The sequence below is a fragment of the Miniopterus natalensis genome, chromosome 3, assembly GCF_054644295.1.
Source record: "Miniopterus natalensis isolate mMinNat1 chromosome 3, mMinNat1.hap1, whole genome shotgun sequence".
Taxonomy (NCBI): Eukaryota; Metazoa; Chordata; class Mammalia; order Chiroptera; family Miniopteridae; genus Miniopterus; species Miniopterus natalensis.
The window spans coordinates 87,351,932-87,379,350 of NC_142083.1; the positions used below are offsets into that span (position 1 = coordinate 87,351,932).

General features: G+C 46.8%; 1 protein-coding gene across 1 annotated transcript in view; it reads left to right on the top strand.

Annotated features, from left to right (window-relative positions):
* Positions 1-27,419, top strand: part of GRIN2A (glutamate ionotropic receptor NMDA type subunit 2A) — a 342,626-nt gene that overhangs the window by 166,891 nt on the left and 148,316 nt on the right. Inside the window, exon 2 of the mRNA XM_016197618.2 lies at positions 25,440-26,032. Coding sequence (XP_016053104.2) covers positions 25,440-26,032 — 593 coding nt within the window. The remainder of the gene's footprint in view (positions 1-25,439; positions 26,033-27,419) is intronic.

Consider the following 27,419-nt stretch of genomic DNA (forward strand, 5'->3'; position numbering starts at 1 on the left):
TACCTCCACCTTTAACCCCTTTCAGCCTCATTCTTTCTCCTGAGAAATGGGGCTGAGGGTCGTGCTGTAATAGCGATGCCTCCCCACAGCACTGTGCTGGGGTTTAAATGAGATCACAGACCAGGATCAGCTTCGTAGGTGATGACACACTGTGTGAAACTGTTTCAGTCACAGCCGCCGTGGGCCTTTCTCTCTGCCAGTTCGCCGCCTCAGCCTCCTCGTGCGTGCATGGTTCACTTTCTTTATTGCTGCCGAGTTGCAGGAAGGATTTACCCCACATTTCAAAATGGGAGGCCTACTCAACACAGAATCTACTGCTAACATGTGGAACACAAGTGACTTCTAAACGGCGATTGGCATGGGTAACCCCGGGCAGTGGTGCTCAGGGGTGGTGCCTAGACCAGCAGCATCAGCATCCTTTGGGACTATGACCGAAGAGTGTCCATTTTCATACATGTCCTGCCCAATTGGAAACCCTGGGGGCAGAGCCTGTCGATCTGTGTTTTAACAAGTCTTCCGGTGATCCTGGTTCAATCCAAAGGTTTAAAACCCTGCCCTAATGAAAGCAGATCAAAACCCTTTAGTGCAAGGATTCTCAGACTTTGGGTAACTAGTTAAAATTCAGATCCTGGGGCTAGGAAGCTACATATAGAAGATCCCAAGATTGTTCTGATGAGCTACCATCATATATTGTAAGTCAATTTTCTGCAAAGGACCAGATAGTAAATATTTTAGGCTTGGCACATGAAGAGGCCACATGCTCTGCTGTTGGAGCAGGAGAACAGCCACAGACAATGCATTAAGGACTGAGCGTGGCTGTGTTTGGGGCCATATAAAATAGACTGCGTGATGGAGTTGGCCCATGGGCCGTAGGTTGCCAACCCTGCTTTGGAATCTAAATTTCACCCTTGGTTGTGATACTGATTCGCTCGTCTTCCCATCAGTGATTCTCTATCCATTCATTCATTCTTTAATTCAACACTTTTTATTGGGGTCCATCTGTGCCAGACACTTAGCAAAGCAGGGAAGATGGACTGCTGACTTGCGGGCATGGTCCTTGCTCTCATGGAGCCGGCAGTCTCATCAAGTGTGGGGGGGATTGTTGAGCAGTGTCAGAATCTATTGCAATGTGTGCTTAAAATGGGGGGAGAAAGTTTGCTATCCATCCAAAGAGCGTCTATTCCATAGCCCAGCGCAATATGCTTTGTGTTCAGTTTCCTGGCTTCCTAGCTGCACAACTTTTAATGAAGTTGAGGCAACTTTTGAGAGCATTTTTGGTTCCACCCCACCAGTTGCTAGGAGCTCTTTGCAAATGATTTACAGAGCTCTCGTCACCCACCACCAGGCGATAGCCATTTATGAGTCAGACCAGACCAGCTGGCTGATATGGCACAGGGGGTTAGGAGAGGAATCTATTCTAGCTGTTGGTATGGAAATGCTGAAACACCAGGCAGTGTTTGTTCTGCCAGCATCTGACTATGCAATGGGTAGTATTTAGTGAGAAATTCTTACATTATTAGAAACTTTTGTTCAAATGGAAACTAGCTCTAGACTTTTTCATCTTTTTGGAGCAATTTTTTAAAGACCTGAGCATCCTTAGGATTTACTGCTTATTTGGTTCAGATTTGCAAGCCTACTGGCCCCAGAGGCTTTTCCTTTGAATCTGATGTAATAATAAGAATAGTAATTTCATAGCAACTGAACATTTTTCGGAACATATACGCAAGGCATTGTGCTAAGTAATATCGTATGTGGTAGACAGATAATGGCTTCTCAAAGATGTCCACGTCCTAATCTCTGGAATCTGTGAATATGTTACTTTACATGGCAAAAGGGACTTTAGTTGTGACCTTGAGATGGAGAGATTATCCTGGACCATCCAGATGGGTCCAGTTTAATCATATAAATTTTGAAAAGATTTTCATTGCCCCAGAAGGTTCTCTTTTGCTCCCAAGATAACCGCTATTCTGAATTCAATCGCTGTAGAGCAGTTTTGCTGGTTTTTGAACTCTATATAAAATTTCTGTCATGGTATGTTATAAATGGAATTGAATGGTGTGCATTCTTTTGTGGCTGGATTCTTTAAGCATCATATTTCTGAGGTTCATCCATGTTGTTGAGTATTGAAAGCTCTTTGCTTCTGCACTCTTCCAGTGACCCCATATCATTAGATGAGTGCCCAGCCAGGAAGATGGGCTTCCTATTGCATTATGGCTGCTTATTGACATCTGAGTGGTACCTGGTGATTCAAGCTTGTAATGTCTTCCTCATGGGCTTCAGCTTCAGTGAGGCAGTGGTTCCTGGTGCATAGTGGAGGCTTAATGAAGGGCCATTAAGTAAATGTGCTCATGAACAAGTGTTTCTCTACCTAGTATCTATTGGGTGTTCATTATATACCATGCACTATAGCGCTGAGTATTTTGCATTCATTATGTCAAGTAAATGAAAACAATAACAATAACTCATTTGAATGGTTATTATCTCTAGTATGTAAATCAAGAAATTGAGACCAAGAACAATACACATTGGGCCCAGGTCATACAAATAATAACTGATGGACTGACTGATTCCAACAAATATGTTCTTCACACTTGTCTGGGCTATTATTTTAATCCTCACTGGAGGATATGTTTTTATTTATTTTAAAGAGAGAGGAAGGGAGGGAGTAAGAGAGAGAAACATCGATGTGAGAAACATTAACCGGTTGCTCCCCTTATGTGCCCCAACTGGGACTGAACCTGTAACCTAGGTACGTGCCCTGACCAGGAATTGAACCATCAACATTTGGTGCACAGGACAGTGATCCAACCAACAGATACACTGACCAGGGATGGGCTGTCTATTTTTAAGTAAAGTTAATTGATTTTTCCTTTATGAAGGAAACACAGGCTGATTATAGAAAGTTTGAGAAATATAGAAAAGCGAAAGAAGAAAACATAAAGGCATCAATCTGCCACCACCTTAGGACAATCACTATTTTATTTTGTGACAACCTTCTTGTATTATTTTATATACTATATTATTTGTTTGTTTAATATAGTAACGATCATGGTACACCTGCAAAATTATATCTTACTTTCCATTTAACTTTTTCCTGGGTTGTTATAAACTCAGTGGCATTTAATTCAATATTCATTCAACTGCTGTGAATGGATTACTTGCTGTGAGACATTATTTATTGAGCCCCTTCTGTGTGCAGGGCACTATGCAAAGCTCATATTCTGCACCATTAGGCTCTACTGGCCCTTACCTGAGCCAGCTGAATTGGGACCCAACCTGAAGCCACACCATCTCCTACCCCTTAGAGTGTTGACATTGTTGGAATTCTATGCCTTTAATGGATCCCTAGGTTTGTTGCTACGTGCTACTTTTTTAATTAATAAAAGAAGAAACCCACAAGAACACCATCAAAATTCCCTGCAGATTCTCTGAGCTTCTTGCTTTAGCACAGCAGGAATCCTGTATAACAAATTGGAGCGGGACTGGAATTCATCATCCCAGGTGAGGAGTTCACAGATCGCATACCAGAGCTCGGGCTGCATATTTAAATACTAACTAGGCTTGCTCTGCAAATAGATGGAAGGGATTCCCAAACCAGAGTGCCATAACTTGATTTGCAGAATCAGGTCAAACCCTCAAGCTCATTATGAGCTCTTATTGGAGGATTTGAAATAGGAGACACAATGTCAGGTTCAGAGATGCGAGCTGGTGGGTGGGTCGGGGTGGGCAAATGAAGCTAGCCTTTTTGTCTCTTAGGAGGTTGGAGAAGATGTTTCCCAAAGGGCTGTGAATCATTTGAGGCAGATTTCAGGGCATTGCAGCAGATGAATGCAAATTCAGCCTATTTCTCTGGCCCAGTGGTTACTCATACTTATGACACTCAAAACCAAACATGTGAATGGGAAGGATGCTTATGGGGCAGCGTAGAGGCAGACCACACCAGATCGGAGGCTCCAGCAGTGTTCAGTGACTTTATGGAAAGATGATTATAAAAATGTGTGCTATGAGGCATAAGCTAAACATTTGTCTGTGTCAACATAAATTAGCATCGATTCTCTTTTTGTGCAGTTCACATAACACCTTCTTTATATTCATCATTAGTTCATTTGTTGAACACCTCCTATATGCCCACACAGGTGATATAATAGTGGACTTTATAATCTGTTGAGTCACTTTAGGTATTTATTGAGCACCTATTGTATGTGGCTCGGGAAAAGGTGGAAGTGTGAAGCTATTTAAGTTCTAACTCCTGTTCTTGAGTAGCTTGCAATCTGGTATGAAAGTTAAGACATGCAATGGAGCCCGGCAGGGCGTGGCTCAGCGGTTGAGCGTCGACCTAGGATCCAGGCGATCAGGGTTCGATTCCTGGTCAGGGCACAGGTTGTGGGCTCAATCAATGACTCTCTCATCATTGATGTTTCTGTCTCCCTCTCCTTTCCTCTCTCTGAAAATCAATAAAGATATATTTTTTTTAAAAAAAAGATATGCAATGGATAACGGACATGGTGTCTGAGCAAATATTCTTCCCCCAGCTCACTCTAATTCTTGATAGATGTTTTGGCAAGATATTTTCATTCCATGGGGTTCGTCCTAGGGCCAGTTGAGGAACCAGTGACTCAGAATCTGCTTTAAAAATACATATCCCTGTACCGCACCTTGGGTCTACTAGACATAAAATCTATGGGACTAGGGCCTCAGGAGACTATGGATAAAAATGGGACAGCAGGATTGAACTTGTGTGTGTGTGTGTGTGTTGTGTGCGTGTATTTGTATGTGTGAGGGGGGTCATTCGTAAGTGTGAGGGGTAGTCAGTAATAACTTTGTCAACTAACAGTCTGATTTGCCAACAGAGATGGGTTTAGAGGCTCAACATCACCCAATGTGGGGATCCATGACTTTGTGGCAAGTCAGCATTCAAGGAGGCTGGATGTGGTAGCAGTTCAGGGTGGACTAGGTGACACATGGTGGCAGTTATAGTAACTAACTGTACTGGGAGTTCTTTGTGTGCCAAGTGCTTTTATGCCATCGTCACCTCTGATCCTCTCAGTCTCTTACGTGGAAGGTATGGTTGTTATCTCCATGTGTAGAGGAGGGAACCAGGGCACAGAGACCTTAAGCAGTTTGCTCAAATCTCCCACCTTGGAGACAGCAGAGCTGGAATCCCAATGCACTTAGTCACTGTTCCTCCTTCCCGGTATAACCTAGAGAAGCACACACCGTAAATATGACCAATGAGCCAACCTGTCCTTTGAGGAGGATCTTCATTGGCAAGTGTTGCTCGCGAGGGTGACCCCTGTGACACTTCGTAACCCTAAGATTGTGGCTGCTGGAGCCTTCAGGAAGAGATTCGGGTGATGTTCTCCTGCCCATGCCTACAGAACAGCCCTCAGGTCAGGATCAGAGAGGTCCAGGGAATGCCTCTTCGAGCACCTTGCCCTTCAGAGTTGTCATTGGTCATCATTTTGGTTGAGGAATTAATTGCCAAATTAATCAAGAGTTCAGATTGTCCCATTCCTCGCCCGCTTTCCTTGGTTGGGAATTCTGGCCCCTCTCTAGGCATGATGTGATTGCATGATCCCAGTCATCGCCTTTCCTCTAGGAAGCTGCCTCTCGGGGCTTAGATTTATTTCATTTCTGCCACTCTCGCTGCTCAATACAAGCAGAGCACAACTATGGATTGAAATTTTTCTCCTGATAATGTCTTTCAAGGAGAATTGGGGTTTCACAAGAGGAGACATGAAAAAGGAGGTTCCTTAAAGGAAACCAGTTTCTAGACCAGAATGCTGAGGAGAGCTTTCAGAAGTGAAAGACCACGTTCATTCTTGGGTGGCCCCTGGGGGCAAGTAGCGGCTGTCATGCAGCAAAAGCAGCCCTGGGCTTGCAGTTCCATCCTGGACCCACCCTTTGTGAGCTGATCGTGTGGGCAGGCTCCTTAACTCGCCTTCCCCGTGAGTAAAACCAGGGTCTGGGATCAGATAGTTTCTTTCTCAGAGCTGAGAACAGGCCCAAGGCAGGGAGCACACAGGGTCAGAGTGACAGGCCAATGGTGTTCCCATGTGGGAGGAAGTTAAGAGCATTTTGTGGTCACAGAGAAACAAAACAGTGCTAATAAGGTAATTAGCACCTTTTCTCTGATTAGCAGCCAGGGAATTATTGACAGATTAAATAGAAGCTGTGAAAAGATCCCTGGGCAACTGAGGGGTGAGAGAAAGGTAATAGCCTGTTTTCTCCATATAAAAGAATATAAATATGTTTTATAAGCAGAAAATGGGTCTCTCCCACCCTCGCCCCAATGGCTTCCTTTCAGACCCTCACCCTCACCCTTGCGCAGGAAGCCCCCTCCTCCAGAGAGGCACTATTTCCTCTCCTGTTGCCAGGTCGCTGCTATTCCAGTATCCCTTCCTCAGGAGAATTTCTGACCATCAGTTTCCTTCATCGCGTGTTCTTAAAGCACCATATACTTTTCCTGAAAATGCAGATGTCAATGGCAATTTTACATTTGCGTGGCTGTGTGATGAATGCTTGTCTTCCCTTCCATCTAGACCATAAGCTCTGCGGGTGCAGGTTTCAGAATCCCCAGCCTTCAGCACGGTGCCTGCTACAGAGATGAATACATAAGAGAATGAAGGAATGAATTAACTAAAGGGAAGCACAGCTGAGTGATACTTGACATCTGGTCTTTTGTATAGCTCTGGGAGGTCAGTAAAGCTGGGTCCGCTTGTCATGCCCGGAAGCAACCAAGCTTCTGTGGATGAGCGAAACGAAATACCTTTCCCAAGACCCGTGCCCCCGTAAACCAGACTCACACATAACCCTTGAGAATCTGAGATTTTTATTCATTGTTGCTTTAAATATGGGTATGATGTTGCTTATTGCTAAAAGCAGAAGTTTAAAAAATTTAGAAATTAAAAAAATGAGCAAAATACAACAAAAACAAAAATGAAAGGCAGCAAAGCCTACAGGACAGTGCACTCTGTTCAAACTCCTCCCCTCAGCGTGAGCTGCATCTGAACAGAGTCTACCTGTTGCACCGAACTTGCGGCACAGGCCTCGGTGCTCACCAGCTAGTAGCCAGGAGTGAGGATTCTGGCAGAGTCATTTTGCATCTTGACCATCAGCTTGGATAAGAAAACCTTTCAGGGATGACGCAAGCAACTTTAAGGAATGACGTGGGTCCCGCACCCAGTGCCTGGCCGAGATTTGTCATCGTGATGCACAAGCTGCTGGGCATTTCTTACTACAGGGCATGTAACCGACCCCACTCCCCGGCCCGCTGGAGAGAAACCCTGAGTTCACTGTCTTTCCTGACGTTGTGTCTCGGGCCCCAGTGCATGCTGACACACTCGGGCAAGGCTCTAGCCTCACTCAAAACGAGGCAGTGAAGCAAAACAAAACCAAAAACTGAGTGAGGCCCCTCTGCATGCTGGGGGTACAGTCATGAGTAAGACAAAGGAAGGCAGACAAAACCAAACGTCACCCATAGTTCCCGCCTTTACGGAGCGTATGTGCCACTCAGAAGAGCCTTTGTGGTAGCCCCAGCCCCCCATCTGAGTTTCACTTTCTGTGGTTTCAGTTACCCCTGGTCAACCACGGTCTGGAAATATGAAATGGAAAATCTCAGAAATAAACAAGCCGTAAGTTTTAAATTGCAGGCCACCCTGTGTGCCGCACTTCATCTCATCACGTGGGCTCTGTACCATCTCCCGTCATCACAGGAGGAAGGCTGAGTACTGTACAGTAACATTTGGGGAGAGAGAGACCACAGTCACGTAACTTCTATTATAGCATGTTGTTTTAATTGTTTCACTTTATTATTGCTGTTGTTAATTTATTACTATGCCTAATTTAGAAATTAAACTTTATCATAGATATATATCTATAGGAAAAAACATAGCATATATAGTCTGGCACTGTCTGCGGTTTTGGGCATCTACTGGGGGTCTTGGAACATATTCCCTGTGGATAAGGGGGGGACTTACTTAATGATAATTAACAGCCACATTAAGTGCTATGAAAATACAAGGAAGAGCATAGAAGAGAGGAAGTTTACCTAATCAAGGAAGTCAGGGAAAGCAGCCCCTAAAAATTGACAGTTTAGCAATGAAATGAAGGATGAGTTAGGAGACTGAGAAGGACGAGCTGGAACAGCACAAGCAAAGGCACTGTGGCGGGCACAGGGGCCTGAGAGGTCACGGTAGCGGAAGGGGAGAAAGCAAGGCAGCGTGTGGTCTGAGATGAGCCTACAGAGGTAACAGGGCCATGGCCCTGCTGGCGTCTACGGGTCACACCGCCGTTTGTGGTGTTTGTCCCGAGAGCCATTTGACACTGAGTGGTCAGCTCCACAGTGGAGAGAAATTAGGTTTGTGGTGTTTGTCCCGAGAAACATTTGACACTGAGTGGTCAGCTCCACAGTGGAGAGAAATTCAGGTGTCAGGGGGATGAAACCCTCTCCTGACTCAGGTATCGATTGCAAGGATTTCCAACGTGCCTACAAGGATGACACCAAACTCAAATCCCAACCAGACAGCCTGCAGAGTAAGTACATCACGATGCCGGGTGAGGGCTGCCACACGGCTACCGTCAGTGTTTGCATAAAAAATCATCATGGAGCAAATCTCCCACCACCTGCTAAACATTTAACACTAGTTAACATGATGAACATGATGTGACCTGGAGAAAGGAGAACTTTGACTAATAATGAATCCTGGGGCTCGTCCCACAGCCTGGCTCGCTTCACTGATGCATTTCATCTGAGTGTGGAGAGGATTGGCGTGTTGGGCAGACAGAGTCATTTAGAGGCAAAAGGCTCATTAAATTCCCAGCTTTTTTTTATTTTTTTTATTTTTTTGGTACCTGCAGCGTTTTTGTTTTTCTAATTCATGGCCTGAAAGTTTTGTTGGCAAGGGATTAAATGAATGAAGAGAGTTGGGTTTCTATGCCAGAATTGCCCAATCGTCATCTCTTGTGAGCTTTAGAAAAAGAGGCATCTGAGTGGGCTCTTAATGAGCGAGTGTTCAGTGGCCCCTAGGTGTTCGGCTCCCTTTGTCCTGTTCAAATGAGAGATTGTTGGCAACCTTCCCTGAGCCGACAACAGAGAGATGACGGGGGTGGGGGGGGTGGGGGGGGAGGTGAGCTGCAAAGAGCAGCCATCCCTACTCCACAGGGTGTCTGTGAGGCTGTCTCAGTCGGCTGACCGTGTTCAACCTCTACACCGTTTATGTTCCCGGGAGCAGAACACAATTAGGTTTCGTATTTTCTCTGCAAAGAGAAAGGGGGTGTCCAGAGTGAAGAACTAAGGAGCCCCACTCTCCAACACTGACGGTGTACTGCGAGCCTGCGTTTTGCAATTAAACAGAAAGAAAAGTGTTCCCTTCACCGTCCTTTGTTTGAGGACTTCCCGTGTTTTCTTGCACAGGCTTCTCTGTCTGGCACTGGAGGAAATCCGTAGATGACCCGGTGGGTGGGCAAAGGGAAGCCCCGGGAGGAGCTGGCTGGCCCCAGTTTGATCCCAGCCGCAGAGGGATTCTTCTCGCTGCCTCAAAACACCTTTGTGTTGGGGGGGAGCACAGGTTGGTTGGAGCGTTGGGCCTTCTTCCATTGCCTACTTCGCTGCTTGTGTCCCCTCACTCCCCTGGATCACTGGGGTCTGGCCTCTGAGCCCTCCACTCCTGCGAAAGCCCGAGTGACCATCTCGCTGCCCTGTGCAGCAGCCCTTTCAGTCATCGTCCTGGACACTTCGGACACCTCCCACCCTTCCCTCCGTCTCCGAGCTCTCTACTCCCTTTGGCTTCTGAGACTTCCCGCTCCCCTGCGTTTTCCCTGTACCTCTCCTGCATGTCTTCTGTCTCCTTTTCGCGTATTCTTCCTTCTGCTAGATCATTCTTTCTAATGTTTTCCTAAAGTTCTCAAGGCTCTTCTTATTCTGCATGTGCTAGGTGATGTCATCCTCAGCTCTCCACAACCCCCTGAAGGCGGACAAATCCTCATTCTCCCACTTCAGCCCTGTCTCCTTTCCTAATCTTCTTTCCTCCCTTCCTCCCTCCCTCCCTCTCTCTCTCCCTCCTTCCTTTCCTACCTTCTCCTGGCCCGACTTTCCCCCTACCTTCCAACACAGTTTAAATAGCTTCTACTCAGTTTAGCAAATATATGTATTAAATACCATTATACAGCAGGCTCTGTTACAAATACTTGGAATGTATCAGTGAACAAACAAGATATCCCTTATAGTCTATCAGGGACAGTCAGACAGGAAACAATAAACATAATAAGTAAATCCTATGAATTGTTTGGAGCATAAAGGTATCAGCGCTTTGGAACCAGATCCAATGGTACTCTACAAAATGAGGCCGAAGGCCTGGACCCACCCTTGGGGCCGCCTCCTCTCCTACCCTCCCCTCCTCCCCCACCCTCCCAGCCCAGGTTTCTCTTGTATAAAAATGGAAGAAAGAGAGCCATCGACCAGTTTCCCATGGCTTCCACAAGGGCGGAAACAAATATGAGCTGTCTAAGCGTGAGGGACGTCGTTGGGGCTGGAGGCAGCAGGTGATGTGTGTCAGGGCTTGCCCTGCCCCGGAGGCCCCGGAGGCCCCGGAGAAGCCCCTTCGGTGTCCAGCTGCATTGGAGAAGGTGAACCTGCTGAGCTCGAGGAGCCGTCAGCTGACTGAGGCTCCGCCTGAAGCCAGCCCTGAGTGTGGCTGCAACTGGGAGGCCCCGGGGTTAAGCAAGACTATTATCAACTGAGTTTTCTCTCCTTTAAATAGTAACTTGGAACGCTTTTCAGAGGCTGGCATTCAATTTTCCCTTTTATGTCACTTATCAGGAAAACACTCAAACCATCAATTTTCCTGTTAAAAATCTCTCCCTTCCACCCCTTGTTTAAGCTCCTAATTTGTGCTCAGAGTTCAGTTGTGACGGTGAACTCTAATCACAGTGAATTCATCTTCCTTTTTTGAGCTTTAAGTGGATATTGGCCTAACACTTGCGGAGAACAAACAAATGTTGGCTTTTTGATGTGCGGGAGGGCGCACACACGGGCACGGATGCTCACATGAGCACTTAGCGTGGCCCTGCTCAAGGGCCTACTAGGCTCTGAGAGCATGAGAGATGAATAAGTCTGAAGCTCTCAGATACCTCAGTCAGCCCACATGTTATAGGAAGGTCTGGAATCTGTTAGCTTCGTGGGGAGGTGATTAGCAAGCAGCATGTTGTGTCCGAGGAACATGGGGCAGATTAGCTTGCTAAATCTCTTGGCACTAGTTTAGGGCCCATGCTTCTGCTTTGGAGGCATTACTTCTAGAAGGAGAAGCTGGTAATGACCAGCTCAGTGCTGAGGAAGGGGGAGCTTTAGGCCACATTAGAATGTATGAACAGGAGCCAGCATCGGGTCAACGAAAGGGAGCGAACAGGTTAAGACTGATGAGGGGGTGGGTGCCCATTGCCCAGTGGTGGGCAAGCTAGGGCTTTGGAACCCAACAAAATTCAAATGAACTCACTTTGACATTAATACTGCTACTCCATGGGTCGTGCTAATGATTAAATGAGATAATGTGGAAAAAGTGACAGGGGTGCAATAACCGGTAGGTAGTAAAATAACCCCTGTGGGTCAGGCATGGTGTGACAGGTTTGTGCGCATGACATGCTCCTCTGATTCGTGAAATGGGTGGTGGTTGCTTTTCCTGACTCCCGGCAGAGGAAACGGAGGCTTGACGATGTTGAGTTTGTTTCTGCCCTAGCACAGGGCAGAAGGGAGATTTGAACACGGATGTCTCATCCCCTAAATCCATGTGCCGTCCACGGCACCAGCTCTTCCCCCGTGATTCTGCTGGGTCTGTGCTCTGGCAAAGCAACTGTACCGTCCTGTTTGAGCCTGTGGAAGAGCAGGAAGGGCCACCCCTGTGTCGGAGCCCCGTCTAGAGGAGACTGTTGTCACAGCTGCTCAAGCAATAGGTTCTGCGAGGACGGGGGTGACTGATGACCTCAAGGCGGCTTGGCGACTTCAGCTACCCAGGAGGAACAGGGGCATATGGGTGGCAGTGTCCTCCTAGTGGCCCCTGGGAATTCTTCCTTCCCGCTGGGCCAGTGCCTCAAGTGACCCTGAGGTGCAAGGGCTCCCTAAGGGCCCCATCCCACCAAGGGGGCTACAGGCTGAAGGAACCTAGATAAAGCAGCCAGCTTCAGCTGTAGCCCTGCTTGCTTTAGTTATTTATTCTTTGTCCATTTTATTGTGATAAAATGCACTTAAGGTTTACCACCGTAACCATACTAAAGCATACAGTTCAGTGGCATTAAGTACATCCCAGTGTTATGCAACTACTATCTGTTTCCCGAACCCCAAACGGAAACCCCATGGCCATTAGCAGCCATCCCCATTCCTCCGTCCCCCCCAGCTCCTGGCAGCCGCTGCTCTGCTCCATCTGTACGGAGCTGCCTGTCCTGGACGGGCCACATAAATGCTGTTGGACAGTATGTGGCCTTTCGTGTCTGGCTTCTGTGCTGAGGACATTAATTGGGAGGGAAGGCAGAAAAGGGGGCTTGGGAGTGAGGCAGAGTTTGGGGAAGGGAAACAGTGTGTCCTGTGCTCGTGAGAGCCCGAGCCAACTCCAACAGCAGCGTGGACACGGGTTCCTGCTGGAATCTGCTCCATTCCTGGGTTAGGAGAGGGAGGGATACCATTTTCACCTGAGTCTGTCTGGTTGCTGAGTTATGGAGAGCAAGTAGCAAGGGTTCAGACAGTAAGGAAAGCCAGCCTAATCCCCTTAAAATTCTGCATTTGTTTCCAGCCTTCAGATCATGAAGGTTTGGGTGAAAGGATTCCTGTGCTGCAGGCACTCAGATTTGCCTCCCAGCTCCTTCACCCCGCACTCCCACAGGCAGCACTCACTCACTTGTACCCCACCTTCCTAACCATGGATGCGCCCTGACTCGGCCACTCTCACTGAATAGTCAGTCATGCATTCCTTCACTCTGTCACGCCCACAACCCTCTTCACTCACTCGCCCATTCATTCATTCTCTCATTCATTCATTCCTCCGCTTACTTATACCTTCAGCTAATGTGTTCTGGGCTCCACCATGGACTAGGAGCTAGATGGGGTGCTGTTGCAGAGATGAATTAGCATTAATCTAGTTGCATGGAGACAGATATTTAAATAGGCACCTGAACTCCTGGTGATGAGCTCCACAACAGAGGCCTGGACAGCGTGTTCTGGGAGCACTGTGGGGTGAATGGGGAGGAGGGGAAAGAGGAGGTGGCAGTGCTGTTTGTACCCAAAGAGCTGGCACGTTGGCCCCCCACGTTGCAGTTCACGGAGATTTGTGCATCCCCATGTCACTGATGCCCGGTGCCCCTCCAGGTAACTAGAGTCCCACTAGGTCCATTTCAAAGATGAAAACATGGGGACTCAGAGAGACCCAGCCACTCCCTCAAGTTTGAAAGCACAGGGCCCGCACGCAGGAGAGAGGGTGGCTTCCCTCCCAGTAGAATCATTTCTTACCCTCAGATGGGTGTGGGCACCTTCTGAATGACAGGCTCCTCCCCGAACTTGTGGGGTTCCTGGGGGCTCCAGCTTTCTCACTCGGGGGCCCCTCTTCCCTTCCTTCCACACAGTTCAGTGCATCTGACTCACAGCCTCTCCCAGAAGCACTTTGTCAGATAAGACGACAGGATCGACAGGCTGTGACTTGCAGCTGTCGCCCAATGGAAACACACAGGGGTGAGGATTTCAGACACTGTCTTGTGTCGCTCCCCATTCCTCCCTGGAAGAAAGAGGACTCCTTCATGGCTGAAGGCTGCTGTGGGGCCTGACCCCTAGGTCTGAACCTCTGCTCTGCCAAATGTTGTGCGTGACCTTGGCCATGCCACTGAGCCTCTCCAATATTGCTCCTCAAAGATTTGTCCCTGGACCAGCACATGGTGCCACCTGGGACCTTGTGGGCAGTGCTCCAGCCTGCATCCACTGGGTGGCATCTGCAGTGGGACAAGGTCCCCAGTGCTTCCCATGTTTATTAAAATAATGAAGCACATCCCTATGTGTCTCAACTTCTTCAACTGTATAGTGGGAGCAGAAATGCTTTCCCGGAAGGTCGGTGTATTAAATGCACTTGAAGCTCTTGGCTTGGCTGGAGAGTGGTTCTGGTTTGTGCACAACTGAAGGGGTCCTGAGGATGTGGGGCTTCCAGTTTTAACAGCGGGCCGAGTTGTCATCTCGTCTCAGCTCGAGCCTGGCACACAGTACGGGCTCCTCGGGAGCCATGGTGTCGGGCTGTTATGAAGACATTTAGGGAACATGTGGAAAGAGCCACAGGGGCCTGTCTGTCTGCATAGATGCTGTGCTGGTGGGCTGTAGGGCTTTGTGTTTCACTGTTGTCATTGTGGTTCATTCTTTCATGGTGACAACAGCCCCAGCCATCCCAGCTCCCGTTAATCAAGCTCTTGATATGAGCTGAGAGCAATCCATGCATTCTCGCAATCACACCAACCTCCTTAAGGTAGGGACTGATGTTCCCTCCACTTTAAAAATGAGAAAGTGGTGTCTGGAAGATATTAAGGATTCTGCCCAAGGTCCTGACATTAGTAAGAGTAAGAGCCAAGGCCTGAACCCTCTGTCTATTTGGCACCAACTTCTGGGCCTTTAATAACATGAACATACAGGCTCCCGGAGGGGGAAGCAGTGTCTTCCGCAGGCTCAGCTCAGAGCTGTTGGTAGATGTTTCTTAGAGAACAGTGGGGTGTTTTCAAGGGGACGTTTCTACTAGAATGTTTACCACCAGGGCCTGCCCCCAGCAAGTGTTATGGGGATGCCGAGACTCTCCTTTTTCCAGAAATAAAGCTGCCTCGTTCGGTTCAGCAGCAGCCCTTCTGTGTGTGACAGCAAGAGATGGAGACTTAACGAACAGGACCAGTTTGCTTTTTCTCTTTGCTGGGACAGCTTAATGACAAATGATTATCATTGGTGGCAACTTGTCATGTCTTTCGTCTGGGTCACGGCGGCTGTGGCTGTCAGACTCTGAGGAAACCAAGCACAGAGGCACATTGAAGAAAAATCAGCAATAAAAAAATGGATAAAGAGCTCATTCGGAAAGAGGGAGATAGTGGAGAGGGGCGGCTGCCCCGGGGGAGGCGTGGATAAGAAAAGGGAAGGATGGTGAAGGGAAATGCACCTATCTGTGGTGTGAGCTCTTCTGATCTAAGTTTGGAAGGTGAATGGGGAATTAATCGCATGATTCTCTCCTTTTTTCCCCGTAGCCAAAGTGGCACCAGGAATCTTTGGTTGCCAGTGACAGAAAAGCTAATTCTAGTTGGCTTAAACAAAAAGAGATAACTGGGACATGCAATGACAGCATGGGTACTTGGCTTCAGGTGTGGCTTGAACAAGGTGCTCAATGAGGATGTTAGAACTTGGTAACTCTCCCTCTTTCAGCTTTGCCTTTGGCTTTGGTTTCCTTCTCAGGGTGGTATATGGTGGTGGCAGGATGGCTGCCAGAAATTCTGGCTCAGTGTCCTTCCAGATTCAAGTCTAACAATAAGAGAAATTGTCTTTTCCTAGGCGCTTTCTCTACAAATCCTGGGAGTCAGCCTGAATAGACCGGGTTAGGACATGTTCCTACCCTTGAACCAATTGCTGACATTGTGGGGATTGGATGAGCCAATTGGCTTGACAGAAAGAGGGGAAAGGATGACTCCCGGTGGACACTCACTATCACCAGTAAGGGAAGGAAGGATGATCCGTGGTCAGAATAACAAATGCCTCTGATGTGGCTCAGGGAGGTTCTTGCTTGCCTAAGAAAAGGGATCTGAAAAAAAAAAAGGCTTCAGGTGCACAGAGCAAGGCCAGTGGCTTAGTCACAGTGGAGACTGGCAAAAAACCAAAATAAAACATAACTACAACAACAACAAAAATGATGCTCCTGTGTCGCCTCCGGCAATTCATAATTGCTAACGACCCTGTTTGGAAGCCTTGAGTTAGATGCTCACCTGCGGCTTGACAGAGCACTTGGGTGAAGCCAGCTTCCACCTTTGCTCTGTCCTTGTGTAGAAATAAGAGCATGAATCTCAGCAGGTGTTCCTTCTTGGCCAGCTCTGCTAACGACCCAGAAAGCCGGGCTGGGGCCAAGGGCATCAATCATCGTGTGGTTCTGATGAATGCAGAGGATATTGGGCTGTTCTAAACTAGTTGCCACTGGAGGCAAGAAATACATCTCTTGGTACATTTGTGCATACTCTCCTCCAGCATTGTATTACTCGCTAGAGGGAGAGCTTGGCTCTGGCTGATGAGCTGAGACAAGGTCTGGAATGCCCAGGTAGACATGGGAGTTCCAGCCTTGCCATTCAAGGTTAGGGTACCAGTTGACTAGATGATATAGCCAACAGTTACATGCTTTACAGTATCTTCAATGTAGGCTGCCCTCTGGGGACAGATCAGAACCCCAAAGGGAAGAACAGGGCTGGCTCACATGAAACCCCAACATGCCCAAAGTTCCAGGTCCCTTCCCAGCTCCCCTGCTGGGAGACACTAATGGTGCATTTAACAGAGGAGTTGTTTGAAATGACATGGGCCTAGAATTAAATCCATATCCCCTTCCATGATCTACAGACACCCGCTGTGTGATATGGCCTCTGTTTACTGTCCTAACTCATCCCTCACCGCTCTCCTTTAAATGTCAGCTGTTCGGACCTTCCTTCATTCCCTGAACTTGCTAAACCCTTTCCTACCTTTTCACATGCTGCTCCTTCTGCTTGGATGGCTCTTCCCACTTCTCAGCTTTTTCCTTGGCATTCTTTTGATTAGTGCCAATGTAGCCAACCAGCTGATCTACAATGGAGCTCCTCTGCCCGGCCAGCGTGGCTGAGCGTCCACCCTGGAACCCAGAGATCACGGTTTGATTGCCGATCAGGGCACATGCCCAGGTTGCGGGCTCTATCCCTAGTAAGGGGCGTGCAGGAGGCAGCCAATCGATGATGTTTCTCTCTCATCGATGTTTCTATCTCTCTCTCTCCCTAAAAAAATCAATGAAAAAATATTTTAAAAAATAAAGTAAAGCGGAGCTCTGCTGCTTTCCATGGCACTCCTGAACTATTGCTCATCTGCTTTCCTGGAAACTAGTCTATGTACTGATTTCCTCCTTCCTTGTCTAGCTCTTCCCATAAAAATGGACACTTCATAAAAGCAGGGACCTTCGCTTTGGTAGCCTTCTTTGCTAGATTCCCTTCCCCGAACAATGCCTGGTACATAATCAGAGTGTTAAATTCACTGAATGAATGAAAGCCGATCAGTAGATGAATGTTGCTTCCTAGAGCAGCACACCTGGCAGAGTCATTCAAATACATAAAGCACTAGTCTCCCTTTCTGCCCACGGGCAGCCTTGCAGACTCAGAATGCTACTCCAAGTTTCATTCCCAAGGCAGTGGCCTGGTGCCAGGCCAGGTTCTGAGGAGGCCTCAGAAGGGCATGGTGCCCTGCCCTCCAGAATTCTAGTCTGAGGGGCAGGTGAGATGCCTGCCCCTCGGAAACTAGGCAGCCACACACAAGTCAGGGCTGAGGGATGGAACATAAAGACAAGGGTGCTGGAAATTCAGAAGAGGAGGGATAAGTGGGAAGTGGGACCCTAAGAAGTCCATGATGGAGGTGAGACTTGGGGCTTAATGGTCACCACCATTAACATCAAGCCAACCTGACCAAGTGGCACCTATATGCCAAGTGCTTTATGTGCATTATCTCTGAAAATATGCCCAGGGACCCTTTTCAGATGGGGGAACGGGGCTATAAGTTAAATAACTCGCTTGCGGTAAGAAGGAGATCCCAGGTGGGCTGTAAGCAAAGCCCGTATCTGTCCTACAAACCCCCTGTTCCTTGTAGAAAGCATTTCATGCCCGATGACATCATGCCTCAACAAAGAGAGTCAAATTAGGAGGCGAGAGGCCCTGTGTCTGTTCACGCGGTACTACTCAGGTGGAGAAAGTCATCCAAGATTCCCGACCTTAGTTTTCTCACCTAGAAAATTGGGAAGTTGGACTTAGCTGTGCCCCATCTTGCTGTCCATCAGAAGATTCTGGGGAAAATACATATTATAGGGATCCGTAATGGAGATTCTGATTCAGTGGGGATGGTGTGGAGCCTAGAAATCTGTAAGCGTAAAAAATTCCCCAAGTGAGCTGATGCACAGCTACAGGGTTGGAAACTGAAGGCTTAGATTAGTGTTTTCAGCCCTGACTGCACATTACACTCACCCAGGGAACAAAAAAAATCCTGGACCCTGTCCCAGACCAACTGAATTGGCATCTTTAGGGATAAGACTGGCAGGGATCAGCTTTAAAGTTTAAACTGTTGAGCTCTTGAAATGTGGCTAGTGTGATTGAGAAACCAAATTATTTAAATTTATATTTAAATAGTCACATGTGGCCAATAGGTGCTGGGTTGGAAGCCCAGGCTCGGATGTGGTTGAAGGATTGGTAGTTCTATGTGGCCCCCTTTCTTGACCTCCAAACTGTAGAGCTCTTCTTAGACATTACCTTGCTTAATATCCATCCCCTCCACTCTGTTCCGAGAGACTAGTGCACAGACTCCGAGTTAAGACTGGTGTTCCCCTCCTGGTTTCTGCATCAGAGCACTCCAGCCGCCTTGGATAGCTACCCAAGCTGGGAACCCAACCGTCACCAGAAACTTAAGATTAAACTTCTCATTTGAAGAGAGGAGAGGAGAGAGCAAAGTGGTGATAGGCTCTTTTAGAAAAATGCTGGTGGATTTGCTCCTGAGCGAAGCAAACTGGAGGATAGAACATAAATTATAAAATGGTCCAATGAGTGGAGATTGCTTAGTCGAATTCTGTGTTTGTGGGTGATGGAGCTCATGTGTTTTGGGGAAGTGATGGACGGGAATATATGAAGGCTTCCTTTGATTTTCCTTTCAACAACCTTTACTTGGCTTCATTAGATCACTCAGGATGTTGGTGGTGTGGGGGATGATAATGATGGTAGGTGACGATGATGATGATGATGTTGATGGTAGGTGACGATGATGATGCTGCTGGTGGTGGGGGATGATGATACTGATGGTGGTGGGGGATGATGATGATGATGATGGTGGTGGGGGATGATGATGATGATGATGATGTTGGTGGTGTGGGGGATGATAATGATGGTAGGTGACGATGATGATGATGATGTTGATGGTAGGTGACGATGATGATGCTGCTGGTGGTGGGGGATGATGATACTGATGGTGGTGGGGGATGATGATGATGATGATGATGGTGGTGGGGGATGATGATGATGATGGTAGGTGGTGATGATGATGATGATGTTGATGGTGGTGGAGGATGATGATGGTAGGTGGTGATGATGATGATGATGATGGTGGGGGGGGATGATGATGAGAAGGAGGATGGGTGGTTATGGGATAGAAATCCTCCAGTAGGACAGGTTCAGCTTACATGTATATGAGAATGCTATTCATCTGAATCCTCAAGCGTATCAAGCTTGATACCTTTATTTTTTATTTTTTTAAAATATATCTTTATTGATTTCAGAGAGAGGAAAGGAGAGGGAGAGAGAGAGATAGAAACATCAATGATGAGAGAGTCATTGATCGGCTGCCTCCTGCACGCCCCTGACTGGGGACCGAGCCCGCAACCTGGGCATGTGCCCTGACCTGGAATCGAACCCCGATCGCCTGGATCCTAGGTCGATGCTCAACCGCTGAGCCACGCCCGGCCTGGCGATACCTTTACTTTTTATCTCATCCATGGAAACTGAAATGAAAAATGTTTAAAAGCTCAGTGGATACACAATAAGAATATCAGAAAGTACCTCAGGGCTCAACAAGGCAATCCTCTGGCAGGAGAAAGAAAATTCCCAAGGAGTTTCTCTTGATCTTTGCTGGGTCACCTGCACCATTAGCCTTTTTGTTGGTACCCACCCTGGCAGGCAGAAGGAAAATAAGCTATGGAAATGGGGGCAGGGTTGACCAGTCCTCTCATGCTTCCTGGGGATGAGCTTCCTGCTCATTTATTTCCTCACCAAATGTTTACTGGGCCCCTACTGTGTGCCAGACATCATACTAGGCTTTGAAGACACTAACTTGAATAACACCCTGCCACTGAGATGAGAGAGAAAAACAAATAAATCAGTGTTGGAGTTCATATACTAAGGTCACAGAAATTCCGTTTCAATTAGACTGGCGTGGGGCACAAGCATTGATGCTTTTAAATAACTTTCCAAGTGGTTCCCCTGTGCAGCCAGGAATGACAGCCTCTGTCGTGTGTAAGGAAACATTGGATGACATTTTGCAATAACTGAGCTACTGGCAGCTTGGGGCCACATGGATTTTAGGGAAATCACTTAACCTTTCCTCCTGTGTCTTTATGGGAAATGCCATCCATGAGAGTTATAACCACTTGCAATGCCTCAGCTCTTGGGGACTTAGAATCAGAGATAATGGGTGTAGGTGCCCTTGATAGCCTTTGTGGATGAGTAAGTGAAATGAAAGTTGGTATTGGATGTTATTAAACATCAAGCTATGATACCCATGGAGTCAGATCTCACCCTGAGGATGCAGTCAAGCTCTGGAACATTCTAGAACATTAGAGTGAGCCCTCATGTGGGACTGAAACAGAGAGTTGAGAGCAGACACCTGGAATCCCACACCTCCCCGCCTCCCTCGCTCTGTGTTTGAAACAGTTTGTTCTGTGTTCTGCAGAGCAGCGAGCAGGGGAAACTGCTTTTGCTTCAGAACCCAAGTGGGTGTCTGAAATCTGTTCCTCTCCCCCGGCTTCACGCTGCTGAGGAAGCTGGTGCCAGAGGTGGTTGGAGACTGATCTACAGAATCCGAAAAGGACAGGCTGAGTGAGGGCAGGAGAGGTTAAGTGCAGGAGTGCCAGCCTCTGCTGTCCAGGCAGGGAGCAGGAAGAATGTTGAAGGCCCTGAAAGAAAGGGCCATTTGGCATGTCAGCTGCCAGGCCCTGGGAACGTGGCCAACTCCCCCATCACCTCCTGCCAGTCCATAAAACCACCTCAGAAAAACCCAAGGCTAAACATGAGCCTCTTCAGTGCCTCGCTGTGCAATTATGTTTTGCAAATAACTCTCGCTTCCACCCCTTCAAGGGGATTACCATGTTTGGTCTACAGTGGTTTTTGACGATTGTTTCAGATGCTGGTGGAAGTGAAAGTGGTGTAAGGTAACTGTGTGAGGTCCATGAAGGACACAAGTGATGGTATCTCTCCAAAGCATTACTCATCACTGTGAGGGAAGACAGTTCCTTCTCTTCACGCAGCCTCCTTGGGCTCAGGGAGAGTGGGCTGGTTTGCAGGGAGTAAGACTAGCATGCCAGTAGATCTGGAGATGCCAGTTTCTGAAACAGGATAAGGTTCTCTTTAGGTTTCTGGCATGTCCATGTGGTCTAGAGTGCAGAGCACTTGGAGAGGAGCCCTTGAGCTGTTGGAGTCCCCATGGATAAATGAGCCTGTTACTCTTACCAGTTCATCCCATCTTCATAGCAGCCTCATGAGGTGGTACTTATAATTCCCAAAGAAGCTCAGATGCAGAAAGTTTAAGTGGTTACCCATGGTCACATGGCTAGTTAATGCAGTGCCAGGACTTGAACTCAGGTCCGATAGAGCCCAGACCCCCTGCTATTTCAACTACAAGGTTTGACTGGTGTGTATGCAGGGCTAGGCTAGAGAGTCTAAATTTAATGTGGCAGGTCTGGGGGTGGGTAGGTGACTATAGAATAGAGAAGTGGATTGGTCAAACCATCAGGCAGCCATGAATAGGTTGAGTAGGTGAGATGCTAAAGTCCAGAGTGTGAATGACCTCTTTAGTAGAGGGCATAGCCCCTGACTTGAGATACTAAGATTCCTGGCTCATGGGGAAATAACAGTGACTTACATTTGTTGAGCATTTGATATGTGGTGGGTACTGTACTGGGTGCTTCTATACAGAGAGAATATGTAATCCTTACAACTCGATGAGGAAATGCTATCATTGCCAACAGTATAGTGTGGGGGTGAAAAACTTGGAATCTTGAAGGCAGGTAAACCTAACTCACTACCTGTGTGACCCTGGAAAAGTCACTCTACCTCTGAGTCTGTTTCTTCATTTCTAAAATCAGGAAAATAATATTAGCACCAGTTTAGGAAGATGGTTAGGGGTGGAACTAAAGGATATATTACTTAGAAAGTGCTGAGCCACATGACTGTCAAAGAGTAGACACTTCTTGCATGTTAGCTGGTATAATTATTACCATTGCCATACCCATTGCACACACATGCAAACTGAGGCTTGGAAAGGTTAAGTGAGTTTTTCCAAGGCCACACAATTAGCATCGGTACCTGGGTAGTTTGACCCCAGAAGTTACACTGCACTTCACTCAGGGAGAAGATATTAATGAGGATCACAATAGGGTAACAGGAGAGGTTTGGCTTGGATTAAAGCATTGCAAGACACGGGGCTGGGGATGGCACAAGGCAAGGAGCTTGCACATACTCTTCCCCAGATGGCCTGTGCCAAGCTCTTGGCCAATGAACTACTACCCCTATGATTATCTTTCTTCTTTATAAAGTTCCCAATGCAGCCATGCCCTCCTCTTTATGTGGAAAGGCAGATAAAACTAATTGTGCTTACAGCTCCGTCTTGTGCACAAAGATGCTCATGGGCCCACTGTTCATATCTTGCTCACAGTACATGGTGCAAGGGCGTTGGAGCATCCACATACCATCAACTCCTACGTCTAGCACGTTTGACCTGCACCTCCACCGATACCAGTTATCCCGAGGAAGTTTACGTGTGTGGGTTGTCTCAGAGACCTTTGTCATTGGGTTCCGGCTGTGCCCTAGCATGTGTCCTGAGAACTTTCTTTGTTCCTTGCATGTTCAGTGCAAGAAGATGCTGGTCCCATTGCCTTTAGTGGTCGTAATGTAACTGGCGACTGGCTTCCTCAGAGGCATCTTTGCTCCTTGGGACTTATTCCATTTCTTCTGTAATTAAGTTTGGAACTTTTCAGTCCCATTCCAAGAGGCACCTGACAGTGCCTGAGGCTGATGACTATAACTGCCTTGTGACTTCACGTCTGTGCTTTCTTCTGTGGGTGGGTTCATTATGTTGTTGCCTTTTTTGGTATTTAATGAGGTTCTATGGACACATGCTGGGGCTTATAGGGCTCCGATATTCTCCTCCTTACTAGAAAAGGACACATTAAGTGCATTTTGGGGTATTTGATGGAGGAGTGGTTCCTCAGGACAATAGGGTGATAATGTTGAAAGCGTTTCGTTTTTGGACATGACATTCAAGAGCCACACAAAATACAACCCCAGATACTGAATTCTTCCCTTTCACTTTATGTTTAAACCAAGGACGTGCTCCTTAGGCTTCGTTCACACATTCATTCTCTCATGCGTCTCCTCGCCCTCCATTAACTGATATGTCATGTGCCAAGCCTTCACCAGGTTCCAGGGACAGGGGATTGAGGAGAGAAGAGGAAAACCTTTGCCCTTGAGTAGTTTACAGTCTTGTTGAGGATGATTTAAAATGATTAATCAATCCAAGAATATTGGATTTCTCCAAAAGCTACTGTAGGGGAAAAGATAATTATCCAAAGTCTTTAAATCTGTTTCCCATTTTAATTGATTTAATTAGGTAAAACTCATAGAACTGTGATGTTGGAAGGGGCCCAGAAGGCATTTATTCCTGTTTTTTCTCTCTTCCTTCAAGCCACGGTGCACTCAAATTATCCCCCTAACCCATGCATTTTGGAAAAGGGGAGTGTTTCGAAGAAATGTAGCTTTTGGCCCATTCAGATAAAACTTTCTGTTCAGTGAGCGCCCACAGGAAAAACTATGCAGACTTGTTCAAAGAGCTGAGATGCACAGCTACAAAGTATTGTTCTGAAAGACATGAATGGAATCATTCACTCAAAACACACACACACACACACACACACACACACACACACACAGTCCCCATTCGTGCTACCGAGTGTGTGGTAAGTGCCCACGGTGAATGCAGAATGCAGAATGAAAGCATGGCTGCATTACAATAAGGGCCCTTTGAGAATTCCTTTAGTTCCCAGGAAGAAATACATCTCAGCATTTGTCAAATCCTGTTTTTTTATAACACAGAGCCATACCTTCTGTTTCACTGGCATTTTTGCACCATGGTTTAAGCATCTTCTATACACAGATCTTCAGTGATCCCAAGAAGGCTGTGGTTTGTGTTGGAAAGAGTGCCGGACATGGACTCAGAGCCCAAGCTTGGACACTCATTACCTCTGACCATTTCGTGGCTCTTTCCTGCCTGCTAACAATAGACCAGCCTCAGAGGATCATCTTGGAGACCTGATGAGTTAAGGGGTGTGAAGGTAATTTGTAAATTATACAACTGTATGCATCACCTGCCTTTTCCAAATGGAAACTTGTACTTGTGACTAGATCATAGTTTTAGGGAGATGTTAGGACTATTAGAAGCCCTTCAACTCAATCCGAGTTACCACGCCACTTCCCAGTGTAAGAGCTCAGAAGGCCTGAACATAGCCCCTGAGGCCATATGTGATGGGGTTCCTGCCAAGCTCTCCAACATCATCTCGTCACTTCTATTTCACAAACCAAAATGCACTTATCTGCAGTTTCGGGAATAGTCAAGATGTATTCTCAGGGCTCCTCTGCCTCTAGTGTCCACCCATTTCCCCTCTGTCACACCTGGATTCTCCTTCAACACCTCTCTCAGTCCCTAGTTTGTGGAAGCTGCTCTTCCTCAAATTCCCTGCAGATCTATGAAGGCAGAGACCATGCCTGCGTCTGTCTTATATGTCATTTTTCCAAGCTCTTAAATGCTGTTGCTGCATAGTTAGGTGCTCATCAAATATTTGTTGATGGAGCAGGTAGATGTCTACCCAGCATTTATTATACTTTATCTATATTACACAGGAGTCTAGATTTCAAGTGACAGAAATTCTGTTCAAATTGGCTGAAGTGAACATGGGAACTTGTTGGCTTATAAACCAACAGGTCCAGAGTACATGGCTTCAGGCACAGCAGACTCCAGGTGGTCCAAGGGTGTCATCAGGAATCTCTCTCTATTTACTGATGTCTTTTTGTCTCTCTTAGTTTCGTTTTCCTGTTATGAGCCAGGGGGCCAGAGAGAGTCCATTCTGTTGGAAACATATGGACTCAAAGGGGCGGGCAGATGGGGTGAACTCTCACTCTCAGAAGAAAATGAGAAGAATAGATGATGGTGTGGGCTCCAAGTTCAGGGCCTCTCATCTTTGTATTTCCAGTATCTATTCCAGGGTGGGGCGTATAGTAGGTGCTCGGGCATGTTTGAGAATGAATGGTATGTGATTTATTTTCCCTCACTTCTAGGAGGGGCCTTCTCTAAGCCTATAAAGACAAGTCGAGCTATATACACTAGCTTCTGCCTTCATCCTGTTTCCCTTTTTTTTACCTGTTGGCAGGATCCGACGTCTACCTTCTTCCAGTTTGGAGCGTCCATCCAACAACAGGCCATGGTCATGATGAAGATCATGCAGGATTACGACTGGCATGTCTTCTCCCTGGTGACCACCATCTTCCCTGGCTACAGGGACTTCATCAGCTTCATTAAGACCACAGTGGACAACAGCTTTGTGGGCTGGGACATGCAGAACGTGATCACCCTGGACACTTCCTTTGAGGACGCAAAGACGCAAGTCCAGCTGAAGAAGATCCACTCTTCTGTCATCTTGCTCTACTGCTCCAAAGACGAGGCTGTCCTCATCCTGAGCGAGGCCCGCTCCCTTGGCCTCACTGGGTATGATTTCTTCTGGATTGTCCCCAGCTTGGTCTCTGGGAACACAGAGCTCATCCCCAAAGAGTTTCCATCAGGACTCATTTCAGTCTCCTATGATGACTGGGACTACAGCCTGGAGGCAAGAGTGAGGGATGGCCTGGGCATCCTAACCACTGCCGCATCTTCCATGTTGGAGAGGTTCTCCTACATCCCGGAGGCCAAGACCAGCTGCTACGGGCAGACAGAGAAGCCAGAGGTCCCGCTGCACACTCTGCACCAGTAAGAGGGGGCACTTTGCTTGTCTCTCTTTGCCTGGGATCAGAGTTGGGTTGTTGTTGCTCTTGTTTGTTTAAATACTAAGAACAATGCATACTCATTGCTGAAAATGTGCACTGAAAATCAGGACTGTTGTGTATGTGCTTATGGGATTATTTTGGTTGATTCTGCATTTCTCTGACCCCTTCCTCCTTTCTCTCCTTTTGTTTTCAAGTAGCTTCGTATGTTGTGTCCTTCAACTTACTGTTTTTACTCAACAGTATACCTTGGAAATCTACACTTGAGATCTGTCTATCCATCCATCAATTATCTATAGATATATTTCAAGTATGTACGTGTGTATATGTAGATATATGTTATGCACACATGTATGAATATGTAGAGATATGTGTATATAGATATGCATATATAGACATATATATATATGAATATCTACATTCTTTGTAACTTACACATTCCATAGGAACATACCATGATTTATTTATCCAGCCTCCATAATGATAGAAATTTAGGCTGTTTTAGGTTTTTTCCATTAGAAACTACACTGCACTGCTAATCATCCTATGTGCTTCTTTATGCTCATGTGGAAGTATTTCTCTAGGGTTGATTCTGAGAGGTAGAATTTGGGAGTCATAAAGCAAGTGCATTTTAAGATTTAAGTATTGCCCGGCCTCCGTGGCTCAGCAGTTGAGCATTGACCTATGATTCAGGGGATGGTGGCTCGATTCCCAGTCAGGGCACGTGCCCGGGTTGCGGGTTCGATCCCCGGTAGGGGACATGCAGGAGGCATCCGATCAATGACACTCTCTCATCATTGTGTTTCCATCTCTCTCTCCCTCTCTCTTCCTCTCTCTCTGAAATCAATAAAATAAATTTTAAAAATAAAAATAAAAAAATAAAATTTAAGTTTCTATTGCCAGATTGTCCTACAAAGTAACTATATCAATTTATATTCACACCAGCCATTTGTGAAATCACTTGACTTCCCACATCCTCACCAACATGCTAACATTTGGAAAAACTGCCCACACTGGTGCTCCTAGTCTCTGTTTGAGTGTGTATCTGAATTTCTTCCCTTCTTATGTCCTAAATATTTCTGTAGGTCATTGGAAATCTTGGCAAACACCAAAAGCTGCATTATATTCCATCACTTGGATGTATCATAACTTATATAATGACTCCTATCTTGGTGGACATTTAAGTTAACATTTATGTTTCTAAGAAGCATCATTGTTCTTTGTCGCCCATCATTATGACTCAGCTGTTGAGATTTAGAACGATCACACTCTGCACCCATTTTGCATGCTTTTGCCTGATGCTCACTAATTTAATCCATGCTTATCCCTCAGATCCTGAGCAGTGTAGCACCGTGATTAAGGGACTGGGTTCT